This window comes from Rhagoletis zephyria, unplaced genomic scaffold (assembly GCF_001687245.7).
Source record: "Rhagoletis zephyria isolate East Lansing unplaced genomic scaffold, Rhagoletis_zephyria_1.1 Rzeph_scaffold_07055, whole genome shotgun sequence".
Lineage (NCBI taxonomy): Eukaryota > Metazoa > Arthropoda > Insecta > Diptera > Tephritidae > Rhagoletis > Rhagoletis zephyria.
The window spans coordinates 384-13711 of record NW_016164138.1 but is presented as its reverse complement, the minus strand read 5'-3'; the positions used below and the strand labels follow the sequence as shown (position 1 = coordinate 13711).

Below are 13328 nucleotides of genomic sequence, written 5' to 3'. Positions count from 1 at the left end.
TATGGACAGCCGTCATTCCGGTCCAGTGCTGGCCTGGCTCCCTGGACTGGCATAATGCAGAAATAAAGAATTAAATTATAATTTGTCAAACAAAGATACTCAAAAAAATATACAATTTTCAGAAAAATAAAATTATTCACGTTTGAACTGTTATTTCTCTTTTGTTCCCAAAATTTCAAATTCATAAAAAAACTGCATTACATCCAACATGACTACTTATTTCAATCATCCGCCACGTAGCATAAGTGATGAATTGCATCATATCGCTACAATACTTATGACTCCAGGCCATGGTATACTCATCACAGACGAGTCTCTTTACCAATTAGAAAAACAATTGGAAGTATTTGGTATAAGCCGCGGCGAAGCAACTCGCATTCAGTATCGCAACATGCTTTTCTCGACTGGTGAAAAAATGGCCGACTATGTCTCAGGCGTAGCGGTGCACCCGGAAGTGTTGGATCTGACGACAAGCAGCGGATGTGCGCTCCACTGCCAATTGCGGCGTAAAAATATATTGGTGGGCGTTACAGTGGGTCGGGGGCTAGTGCCGCTTATGTGCACAGTCGGAGAGTTCACTACCCAAGGCCTGGATGGATTGGGTGGCAATTGTACGGAATATAAAGATTCCGGTTGTGATTTTACCATGTGGAGAGCTCAGTACAATATAGGCGAGTTCACACCATCATATCAAGCCATAATTGAGAATGGGAATACCTTGGCGAAATATGCAGCCATATCACAATCAAAACGAATGCTAGCTATACTAGAAGTTGATATCATACCGTCGGATGATAATGACTTAGATCGTGCTGAGAAAGTTGCCGAAACTGTTTTGATGTTCATTTATAAGGCGCTTTACGATCACCATGTAGACCTTCAAGGGACATTGCTAAAATTGCCTGTGTTGCATTCGGGCCCTAAGTGCGATAAACGTTATTCACCAGGTCAAATTTCCAAAGCAACGCTGCGCATGCTAAGGCAAGTAGTCCCGCCGGCAGTAGGTGGTAAGTTTAAGGAAATTACCAAAGCATATACTATTATACTTCCAAAAACAACGATATTCTCTTCCAAGGCATTATTTTGCAAGTGGATGGTAAAACAGAAGACAAAACGCTATGCCAATTAAATGCTTTTGCGGTCGATCCATCCCCAAAGCCATGGCCAATAACGTTTAGCTTTGACGGCGGTAGTCAATCATCGATTTGTATTGCATGGGGGGGTCATAAGAAGAATATTGAAAGAGCACAAAACGAACTGCTGAAGATACTTGGAGCTTTTTCACAGGCTGTTCTGGGAAAGTACGCTGCTGGTTCAATGAAATCTCTGGCCGATCAGTGTTACTGTAAAAAGGCGTTAAGATATTTTAAAACTAGACCAACTCCACTACCAGATGATTGTGTGAAATATGATGAAATATGTCGCCCTCCTACTGCTCAAAGTATGGCCGCGAAGCCCGAACAGCATGGCCAACCAACAGAATCGCCAACAGAAATTGAAGAGGAAGCAAATTACCCACCGCCTGCTGAGGATTTAATCACTGAAAACAGAAGAGAACAGCCTGATCCACCAAACGAACCACCAACAGAAGTTAAAGAGGAGGAAGCAGAAGCAAATGGCCCACTGTCTGCTGAGGGGTTAATCACCGAACACACTGAAGAATAACATATAAAACAGTACCAAACACAAGTGCATGTCAATGGCTGAGTGGAAGATCGACCTATCTCCGCAGCCAGTTCGAAAACGCCCTATCTCAGAAAACTTTCCAGGAACGCCCTACTCCAGAATTTGATTGAAGAACGGCCTATTTAAGAATTTTATTTAAAAACACCCAATCTCAACTGAAAATATATTAAAAATATGTTGAGATAGGGTGGGTTTGAACCGAATTCTAAAATAGGATGTTCTTGAAAAGTTTTCTGCGATATGGCGTTTTTCAATCAAATTTTAAAATTGGGCGTAAAATTCGGAAATAGGGCGTTGTTGAAAATTTTTCTGTGATAGGGCGTTTTCGAACTGCCTGCCGAGAAAGGTTGATCTTCCACTCAGCCATCGATATGTAAATTTCTCTTTTCTCCCCTTTTTTTTTAGATGCGATTATTTGGAACGAATATATAGCGAATTTTCTGAATTAAAAATTTGTTTAGGGACACACATAATTAACTTCCAGCTCTTATAAGGACATCTGTCAATGCTTCGTAAATAAAGAAATCTTGTTTACAACTCAAATAATTTCTCCACCTTTCTGCAGTAGCTTAGACGGGGTTTTCTCGATCCATTTTTTTGCTACTTCAGGTGTCCCCAAAGGAAGCAACTTGGGGCCCCTTCTCTTTGTCCTTTTTATCAATGACATCAGTAAATGTTNCTTTGCTACTTCAGGTGTCCCCAAAGGAAGCAACTTGGGGCCCCTTCTCTTTGTCCTTTTTATTAATGACATCAGTAAATGTTTTTCTTCAAATTGTCTGCTCTATGCCGATGATTTGCAAATTTTTTCAACAGTTAAGGACTCAGTGATTTCTCTAAAGCTACAATGTGACCTGGATAATCTCCATCGGTGGTGCGAGAGGTCGCGTCTACGTACATATTAAAAAATTTTTCCATTTAACGTTTTCGAGGCATCATACCAATTTTAACACAACATATAACATTGCTAATCATGCACTACAGAATATTACAGAGTTTAAGGACCTCAGAGTTATTTTCGACTCGAAATTTTCGTTCAGTTGTCATATTAACTTTATACTCAAAAACTCCATCCATCCATCCTACAATTCTCGGCTTATGCTTATTAATCTGGACTTTCTAGAAAAGAGAAGGACAGTCCTTCCACTGTCAATCACTTTCAATATTATTAATGGTATTATTGATTGTCCAGTTTTACTTGAACGGATAAGATTTAAGGTTCCGCAAAGAAATCTTCGCTTTTTTACCCTTTTTACGGCGAAAAGGGTAATGCTCCCATTGCTCGTGCTCTTCGAGATTTTAATGCATTATCTAATACAAACCTGCTCGATTTTGCTTCATCTAGATCAAATTTTGTAAAAATACTGATTGTAATTGCTTAATACGGTATGTATTTATGCATATTTTAGCAATATTTTAATTGCCAATTTGGGCGTGTTTATATTATGGTCTCGTCTGTAAGGTACTTTGCACTGTAGATTATAAATAAATTAAATTAAATAATTATTAATTAAAGCAGGTTTTTTGACTAGCCGTTTAATGATTAAATACCATTCTTTGCACATTTTTAATTACTAATTACTTTCAAAAAAGAAAATTAATTTATTAATTGTTTTAATTACATGATTATTTTGTTAGTTTTGATTACACTAAGCGACAGTCAAAATCGGGATGGGATGATACCAACGGGAAATGTTATATCGGTCAAAAACAAACGCCGGGCCACGTCTAGGAATCGAGATATATCGATTTGAAGTTAGTAACTATCATATAGGGGAAATTGTCACCTTTTTTTGAGATACCTTCACTTAATTGTGAATAAAAGCGAAACGCGTCCATCGATTTTCATGACCTATGTCTCATTTTGCTTAAAGGTTATGTGACTTTGCGTGAAAGTAATACGACTTGCCTTTTTTTCCGTTTTGGTTTTTTTATGAATTTAAAAAATAAAAAAATTTAATATTTTAGGCAAAAAATATTTTTTTTCTTCATACATTTATTTTTACCGGCAAAACTGTTGATTATATAGAAAAACGTTATATGAACAGATTAAAGGAATTGTAATTTTTAATTTTTTTAAATTTGTTTGAGCAAAATTGGACTAGTGGTTCTCAAGTTATGTCAAAAAAAAAGACCACCAAAGGTGACAATTTCCTCTATATGATAGTTACTAACTTCAAATCGATATATCTCGATTCCTAGACGTGACCCAGCGAAACGCCGGGACACGTATAACTTCTTTTTTTACCGATATAACTTTCCCCGGTAGTTTGAACCCTTCCCGATCTCTGACCCCTACCATTTGTCTCACAGTGTTATTTTCAATTATTTTTGAACTTTTTTAATTACATGATTAATACATATAATTCTTTTCAATCATTTTTGATTTTTTTTAATTGTGTGATTAATATAATTATTCGAATATTTTAAATTATTTTTGGTTTGGTTTGGTTTGGGAATAAAAGATCGATTTCCTAGTCCTCTCTGTCTGTAAGCCCACACATACTGGCAGGTTGTTGGTTGTGGCGGTTTAGTAGGTGAAAACCCCCAAAACCAGACCACAGTATCATCGTCCGCAGACTGGCAACACTTATTATTTTTCTATGAATTAAACCGTCTGGCAGCACCGCGAAAAAACCGATCTGTCATTTTGTAGAATTTTCTTTTTCTTACTGTTTGTGACACCACCAAATAAAGCAAGTATTTTGTAACATAAATCCGATTAAATAAAAGTTATAGTTAGGCATCGCACTATAAGAACTATAGAAGCAATCGAGCCATAACCGCGAAAGAAACGTAAGCTCCAAATTTTTTGCATAGTTTATTGCATACGTTTTCCATAAACAAAAGGCTCCTTCATATCCATCATCTGGCAAACAAATACAACAACAAAAAAAAGCTGAAAGTGGACCATACATTCTCGAGTTAAGCGCCGTCTGAAGTACTGTATATGCAATAAAACCTGCTTAAGTACTTCATGAAAAATGTCAGCTATTTGAGGTACTTAGGCGGGTTGGGCACTTAAAAGAACCCGCTTAAGTACATCGATGCGGGTACTTTAGCGAACATAATTATTGATGTAGTTACATCTTTTGTTAACTTACATATAGTCTATTCCAATAGCAGTCCGGCTTACAGGTTTTAGTTAGAACTTACAGGAAGCCGTTCCTATTGACATAAAACCTGTAGGTGTGAACACTTTTGAGAGAGAAACTGAACAACTGTTCCTAGTCAGAAGTTACAGGATTTAGTCCGGAGTATTTGCCTGTAAGTTCATGAAAAGTGTCAAACGATCAGCTGATTTGCATCTGCAAACAAAAACAGAAAGCAGTGGAAGCAAGGAACCTTATATATGAAAAAAAAAATGGTAGTTAACAACGAAATATTTGAATATGTATAGATTTTAATAATTATTTAGTGATATTTCAGCCAAATCAGTGTTGTGCCAATCACATGTAAACAAACCAACTGATGTTTTTAAAGGAAATAGTGCATTTTTCGTTCCCGTGCACTTATGCATCTGTTCTCCTTTTACTCTCACTTGAGAGAGTAAAATTGTAGTTTGACAGTTCCACAGGTTTTAGTCCGATGTTCAAAGGAACAGACTAATAAATATGTAAATCCTTGATCCTTGATATCTGATGCCGTTAACAGAAGATGCCTTCATGTATTGTACATAAGTACATATTTAGATTTGATCTAACCTTGGTATTCGTGTATTAGGGAATTATTAGAATCCAGATAGGAGCTTTAAAACTATTAAATTCGAGTATACACAACTCTGGAATACTTAATTTGGAACTTTGACTTTTATTTTAGCCTGAAAAAATAAAAGGCAACAATTACCGATTATTTTCCGCTCAAAAAAAAATAAAAGGCCAATTTTAGCTTTTATTTTTGTCTCAAAAAAATAAAAAGCAAAATTACCCGGTATTATTTGCTCAAAATAATAAAAGCCAAAAAATAACTTTTTATTATAAAATGCATAACCGGTACGGTCTCTGGTATTAATATAAAAGAAGTCATGTTGTTCTCTAACTGATATTCGGGCTGAACTTGTACCAATCAGGACTTTAAATAGTTTTTTTTTAATATTTCCGTCAGGGTGGCTCTTAGAGGGTTAAAAATTAAACTCGGCACATCTACGCCCACTCATCTTTCATTTGATATGAGTTTCATTTAAATTAATGGTGATTAAGTACCTCAAAAGTTCCCGAAAATGAAAGTTATATCTGCAAATCATAAGCTGCTGGAGCACTTTAAAGGCTCAAAATTAACCCCAATATTTACCGTTGTTTCTACGAAAGAAATCGAATTGGTTACCTACAAAAATTAATCTGGCGATAGGTTTGGAATTTTAGCTTTGAAACGCCACACTCCTCTTTGAAATCGCTTCATTAGTTCCCGTGCAACAAGCGTTTTCGTGAAGCTTTAAAAATTACAACTACAACATTTGAGCATAGCCTCCATATCGAAACGTACATAAGACGTATTCTACGTCAAAAATAAAAATCCTGCACAGGGTTGCCGGTCTGGGCTTTTCCTACCAAAATTGGTAGTTTTTTTCTCGTTGGTAGGATGGTAGGACGTTTAAATTTTGGTAGGTTTCTTGCTCATAAAACAGAAAACACCTTTGGTTTTAAGTAGTGTGTCACTTTGTCAGCACTGTGAGTAGGCTTTCCAAATTGGGACAATATCAGTTTTACCCTCATTCTGTTTCTTGGATGGGTCCAACTGTTTTCCAAATACCTTAAAAAACTCTTTGCTTACTGGCATAGGCAGAATTTCACCAATTACCTTCGGCGATTCTCTGAACTCCGTATACGCTATAAAAAGTTGTATCCACTGGGTATCTAAAGAGATATCAAGTGATTGAATTGATGGACGTAAAGGCAGGTTTATAAATCAGATTCGAATCGATAATAGTTTCAACAATGGCAAGGCTGTTAAAATATTAGGTTTGTTCCACAAGCTACTCGAAGTCACTTCGAGTTACACATACGCGTTCCACAAGTACGTTTTAGAGTTTATTTGATATACGCTGACAGTTTTAAATTTGCTCGAGTTTTTCTACAAGTAGCTAGTGGAACAAACCTATTTTAAATGGCACTAGGAGAAAAATTCAAATGCATACCACATATGAAATGTACGTGTGTACAGAATATGTAATTTTTTATTAAAAAGAAAACTTATTGTTAGTCATACATATTTCCAGTAAATCGGAGGATCTCAAGGTTTTTAACCACAACTCGTAGAAATTAATGGCAAACCCGTAGCGCGCAGATTTTCCCCCCAGCCCGACGGCTCCTAGACTCGGACATTTTACAAGCCTAACCGTGAGGTTTATTTTTACCTTACTTACACATATATACTTCATAATAAATATCTGTATGAAAATGATTGATGCGTAAAAATTCTACGTCAGAATTTCATTTTCTGCTCCGATTTTTCACGTCATTTACTCCGAAGGTTTTTCGCAACTTACTCAAAATTTTGCGGGTGTAGGAGTCAAACGGACCTCAGATTCGGGTTCAGCGGGTAGCATTACTTGTCGGTAGGTGGATATGGTTAAAATCACACACCACTTTTTTATGTGCTATGTATAATATGTACTTAAGTATGTATATACCAGCTATTATCAATTATTCTGATCTTTTTGTTTGCCTGGAAATCTTATTCTAAGTACAAAAAGCAGCAAAAAAAATATTTAGTGTCGGCAAACGCCGTTTTTTTAAATGGTAGGAAAGAAGCCATTTTGGTAGGTTTTCGAACCAGCTCTTGATAGGAAATAAAGTTTTTCAGTGGTAAACCTGATCCTGCAATGCGACCACAATCTGGCTCAGATTTTAGTATTTGGCATAGCAATATACCTCCAGGAATTTCCACTATCTACGATAATTCTAAGAGGTCGCACATCGAGTGTTTATTATTCCCATAGGAATTACAAGTAAGACAAGTAATTTTTAGCAAAAAAAAGCCGACTTAATATATATATATATATATATATATATATATATATTTCATAATCCAATGATCGGATCTAACCCAGATTAGTATGGGACCACCTCTAAGACACTACCTTTGCGATGCAAAAATAATTATCGCAATCGGTTGACGCGGTCCAAAGTTATGCGGTAACATACATAAAAAAATATATATATATTCCGACGAACTGATAACCTCCTCCTTTTTTGGAAGTCGGTTAAAAACGAGCTATTCTCTTTTGAGCTCAAAATATAATTTACTAAGATTAATCAAAATGCACGAAACTACAAGAATATATTGTTTGCATGTCATTTAAATATTATGTATGCTCAGACTCCTTCTCGGAGCCCCTTCTGGAACTTTTTGTACCAAATTTTTCCAAAACAATTTTTGTTTATTTTTAATCACTTGACTGGCGTTGCTAGAACACCTGTCATATGTCAAAACCCCTTATGAGAAAGTGTGAAGGTAAGAGTGTTGGCATTTTCTTTCCCTCTTCCTCTTTGAGCAAAAGCAAAAACAAAATACATGTTTTTTTTTTTGTACTACCGCTACCACCTTATATGAATTCGCCTTGTTTTCTTCCACACAAAGAAATTGCCTAACATAATTTGTGCGTAAGAAAATGCATCGCATCTTCGCCAAAAAAACAACGATATTTTTTAGGAGGTTCACATTTACACTTTATTTTATTACAATTTAATGTGTTATAAAACTGCGTACCAAAATGTTTACTAAAGATTTTGATGAAACTTTGTCGAATACTTCAAATATTTGTACTTAGTTTGAGATTTCGCCCTACATGATTTTTGTTAGATAGTTAGCTATACTTTCATAAAAAAATAACAAAAGTTAAATAAACAAACGAAAAAAATCCACAAATTGTTAAAATGGCGCACGGTGTACACCTTGGTATTTACCCATTAATACCCATTTTCGTACCCGGGTATTTACCTAATTTCGGTAGATGCTTATTGAATAAAATTTGTGTACCCCTGCAAATAAAAACTCTACAATTTTTATTAAAATTATGTATGTACAGTATATTACGTTTAGCTGCCTTTTCACTTACGCGCACAATTTTGCCAAAATACTGCTTCATGAAATGAATTTTGTACGATTTTTTCACTTTTAACTGCATTTGCCCTTAGCTACCCTTTTCCGTTTACCAGCCCTGTTTTTGAGTAAGTTTTCTTCGATTTGTATGAAAAATACTTCGCTTGCCATTACTAAAATCTAACATATTATTTAATTAATTTTCGTAGTTCACAAGGTGCTGAAGATGGCATTCCTTTAACTTCAACAGGAATCGTGCACTCGTGAGCAGTGTTGCCGCGAATCAGTTTTAGTGGTAGCCTAATTCCTTTAAAAAAAGGGCTAAAAAAGAGCTAAAAAAAATCCTTGTGGCTAAAAATGGTGGCTAATTTTTTTTACTTACATATACATACATGTGAGATGTTGATTTATTCAATTCAACTTATTACAGTATGGGATTGGTATTTAAAGCGAATAGTATTCTCAAAAATATAGTTGGAAATTAATACAATACGAGTATAGGTTATACAAAATGCTATCAAAGACGGTTAATCTACGTAATGGTATATTCTCTGATCTTCGGTAAAAAAATGCTCGTTCTCCACGTCTATACACCACGGCTGTATCTTCTCGATTGCCACATACATATATAAGTATACACGCAAACATTTTCAATAAGCAATGGTATGGAAAACAACGAACTCTGGAAAAAAAGCAAATATTTTATCCAACCAAAAACCTTTTTGTATAAAAGGGGAAATATACGACACCAGCTTGCTGGCTCCATCAAGTGATTGTACCATCAGGCTCGAAGCATATAACTTACCAGCATGCTGGTACAATATTTATTTCTTTACAAATGAAGTCGAGGAAAGATCAAAATGATTAGAGCCGAAATTTCATAATTTTTCTACCATTCTTTTAAACATTGTGTTTTTTTTTTTAATTCACAACTACTATATCGTGAACCTAATCTTCCACAAACACGGCTTTGACTCATATAGTGCAAGAAATTTCCGCCAAAATACTTTTTACTTAGAAAAGTTAGCTAATTTCACCACTCATGACACCAGCAGCTGGTACAATCACACCACAAGAACATACACAGTCAATCGACTTGATGGGCCATTTAACAAATTAAGCATATTAAGGGCGGTAAACCTAACTATTTTAAACTATCAATCTTTCTTAGTTTAAAAATTCATCTCTTACATAAATCAAAAAAAAAAAAAATTAGATCAAATTAAGCATATTCAACTTTTTCATGCCAAGTATACGTAAATTCTCCCAAAGGGCTAAAAATAGGGCTAGGCGCAATTTTAAATTTATGTGGCCAAACAAAGTATGTGGTAGCTAAATCTAGCCACCAAAGCTAAAACGGCAACACTGCTCGTGAGTTGTTTTCGGATAGTTATAGCGAGAGTGATTATGAGTTCATTCAGGTTTTATTTCATTTGTAATTAGAAACCAAGTTGGTTCTAAAAAAAATAAAATGAATTAGCAACAAGAGTTTACAGGGTGTACATAGCTCAGTGGTTAACGCTTCTGACTTTGAACATCGATTACGCAGGTTCGATCCCCACTAAAGTCTAGAAAAAAGAAGTCTGATGAGTAGATGTGGGTATCTTCGAAATAGCTGCTATAACTTCTACCGCTTAGACTTTGTTGCTTTTTCAATCTTTTCCTAATAAACGATCGTGGTACAATTTAAATAAAAAAATATTAAAAACTATAAAAAACGTTATTTGTTTTCTATTTGAAATGCCTTTTAATTTATTTTAAATTTCCGTACCTATTATTTATACCCACAATTTGGGTAAATACCAAAGTACTTCGGTAAATATCTGGGTACTTACCGGTAAATACCCACTTTACCAATTACCCATTTACCCATGCCCCAGCACTAGGCGCACCGTATTAGTTTGTCCGATTTTTTATTTTTTAGTTTCATTTGACAAGGTGTTTTCACTTATTTGACGGCAAATTCCATTTAATTTGACATAGTCAAAACAAGGTTTCGCAAATGGTCAGCTATGCAATTTAGATCGTATGAGAGCTTATCATTAGTAGGATCCATCCGCCATGCCTACGCAGATAAACTCACTTCCGTTCTATAATTTTGTCAGAATTTAGTTAGATATGTATGTATATTCAATTTTTGATTTACCTTTGGTTTTGGTTTTCATCTTTCAGAAATTGGTGCGTTAAAACAACTGGAAGAACTAAACCTTTCCAAGAATCACCTTAAACGTCTGCCAATTCAACTAAGCGAGTGTCAACGGCTACACGAACTCAATCTCAGTGATAATGTCAATATCTGGCATATACCCGAACGAATCTCTTACTTGCCGTCCCTACAATCACTCTCAGCAGATCGTAAGTAACTCTCATACATTTTGAAGGTGATGCTGGTTTTACACATATCTTGCTCTTTTAAATATCTGATACCCCCTGGTTAGGTTGCGCGCTCATTTATCTTCCGGTTGCGCTCTCCAAGTTTCTCAACCATGTGCGCATCTTTCACAACACTTCCATTACACATGTGCCTATGATTTACGAAAAGTTCTTCCAAACTTTCTATGATAATCGTTCGAAAGCAACACCAATGTAAATATTGCTATTACTTATTATCAGGGAACGGATTTTCAGGACCTAAAAACCTATAAAAAAGGCAAAGTAAAATAACGAAATAGGCAGGAAAAGGCAAAATAAAATAGCGAAAAAGGCAGTAAAAGGCACTAGGTATTGCAAAAAAAGCAAAATAAGGTACTAAAAAAAACAGAAAATACGAAGAACAACCAAAAAATACATTTATTTTAGAAATGTTTATATTACAAGTAAAAAGAGAAAAACTATGAACTAGTTTCATTATATTGAAAATTTGTACTTTGAATCTTTGACTATTTTATCCTTTCGAGTTTCTAACTCATAAAACTTTAATCTGTATAGTTGTAGTAACATTTAACCACAAAATGCATTTTGAAGTTTTCTGGCAGCATTTTCATTCGATTTTCGCGAAGAAGAGCATTGAATGTACTAAATGTGCGCTCGAAGTAAGTTGATACAAGTGGAGCCCAATGTAAATATGGAACGTTTGAAACGTTCATATTATCAGGAATAAGGGCGTTTTCCTCGCCCTTTACAATTTTATCCACACCCGTTATTGTCTCCAAGCCTACGTTAGCTGAGAAAACGGCTTGGAATTTTTCCAACACCAATTTGGCAAGAGGTCCCTGCGCTTCTATAAGCCGCATGTGTATATTTTTTAATCTTAAAATAAAATTTTAAATGCTATAATCACTTTTTTAAAGGTAGAAAAGGCAAATATCTTAAAAAAGGCAAAAAAGGCAACATCAAATGTGTATATATGGAATCAGGGAAAGCTAAATCGTGGACATTCTTAATCGAATATACTCTATCTCTTTAGCTGAAAAAAGGCAATTTCCATAAAATCCGTTCCCTGCTTATTATAAATGAAAATCCGAATTAATACATATGTATATGTACATACTTGTACGGTATATATAGGTCGGTGTCGCACGATAGTTTCTTCTGGGTGTTAGAGAAAGAAACCAATACCAGTTTATTGCTACCTTTTGGAACCCGTCGTATCTTTAGCGTACCATCGCTGGACAACCAAGTAACGCTGTACGATGACTGTATTCGAGCGGTTCAATATCTGGGACGCTTTATGCCCTTGTGGGAGAATGTGGCGCTGAAGCAAATGCTACCTGAAAAGTACATTTATGATCATATAGTCAATGGACCCACCGCTCGTTGTACGATGTTCAATTGCTCTAATCCGCTGTATACTACTTACTACTTTATGGCTGTGAAAAGGTGAGTTGTATTTAATGAACTACATAGGTGACGAGTTAACTCAGCATCGGCAGTTAACTACAGATTTTCAGTACAAATAATTTAAGTTAGCTGCCGAGCGTGAGTTAACTCTTCACTGTGTAAACGGTCCATAACTGAAAATTGAGTTGACCAATAATTTCCGGTCTAGACGTGGTAGTACATCGAAGCAAATTTTTACCTGTTACTTTTGCTCAAATCACTGTGCGAACTTATGGCTGATGGACAACGGGAAAAAGTATTATCAGCTGGACTGGGAGGTTTGTGATCTTTAAAGCGTCTTAGTAAAAAATAGAAGTCTATGTAAATATTAATTAAGGGAAATAAATTTAAGTAAACACAATAAATGTATACAACATTTCTCGTCCTTTTTTATGTTTTGAAATTTCTTATGTTCGGAAACGGATCTTGTTTAATCAGAATCGAATTATGTATAATATTCTACTCTCGGTTTCTCTCACTGATATCCGGATGTATGTGCATATGTAAATATGCAGTTTTAATTGTNCTTGTTTAATCAGAATCGAATTATGTATGATATTCTACTCTCGGTTTCTCTCACTGATATCCGGATGTATGTGCATATGTAAATATGCAGTTTTAATTGTAAAATCCCAGCAAAAAGAAAGAGAATAGTCCTACACTGCAAAAAGAATTCAGTTACGTCAACTAAATATGTTTCTCTCAACACTTGATTTGGTTATACACTGAGGGAAATAATGCATAGTAAAAATGAATACTTTAGATTTATTTGATTGTCGTTTAAA

General features: G+C 35.2%; 2 protein-coding genes across 2 annotated transcripts; both read left to right on the top strand.

Moving 5' to 3' along the window:
• The first annotated feature begins 208 nt into the window (after positions 1-208).
• On the top strand, positions 209-1665 carry LOC108373822 (fructose-bisphosphate aldolase-like). The gene is made up of 2 exons (XM_017629771.1): positions 209-1007; positions 1076-1665. Exons 1-2 carry the CDS (start codon positions 209-211, stop codon positions 1663-1665), a joined length of 1389 nt encoding a protein of 462 aa, XP_017485260.1.
• A 6893-nt stretch (positions 1666-8558) lies between these two features.
• On the top strand, positions 8559-12928 carry LOC108373821 (uncharacterized). Its single transcript, XM_017629770.1, has 5 exons — positions 8559-8580; positions 10897-11079; positions 11163-11310; positions 12232-12543; positions 12713-12928. Exons 1-5 carry the CDS (start codon positions 8559-8561, stop codon positions 12834-12836), a joined length of 789 nt encoding a protein of 262 aa, XP_017485259.1. The 3' UTR covers positions 12837-12928.
• The last annotated feature ends 400 nt before the right edge of the window (positions 12929-13328 follow it).

Excerpts from the sequence above, each read along its gene's own strand:
- LOC108373822 (XM_017629771.1), top strand. The coding sequence starts at position 209 with ATGACTACTTATTTCAATCATCCGCCACGTAGCATAAGTGATGAATTG. Across the intron at positions 1,008-1,075 it reads AGTCCCGCCGGCAGTAGGTG|GCATTATTTTGCAAGTGGAT; the intron begins GTAAGTTTAAGG and ends TTCTCTTCCAAG.
- LOC108373821 (XM_017629770.1), top strand. The coding sequence starts at position 8,559 with ATGGCGCACGGTGTACACCTTG. Across the intron at positions 11,311-12,231 it reads CGTTCGAAAGCAACACCAAT|GTCGGTGTCGCACGATAGTT; the intron begins GTAAATATTGCT and ends CGGTATATATAG. Across the intron at positions 12,544-12,712 it reads TACTTTATGGCTGTGAAAAG|ACGTGGTAGTACATCGAAGC; the intron begins GTGAGTTGTATT and ends TTTCCGGTCTAG.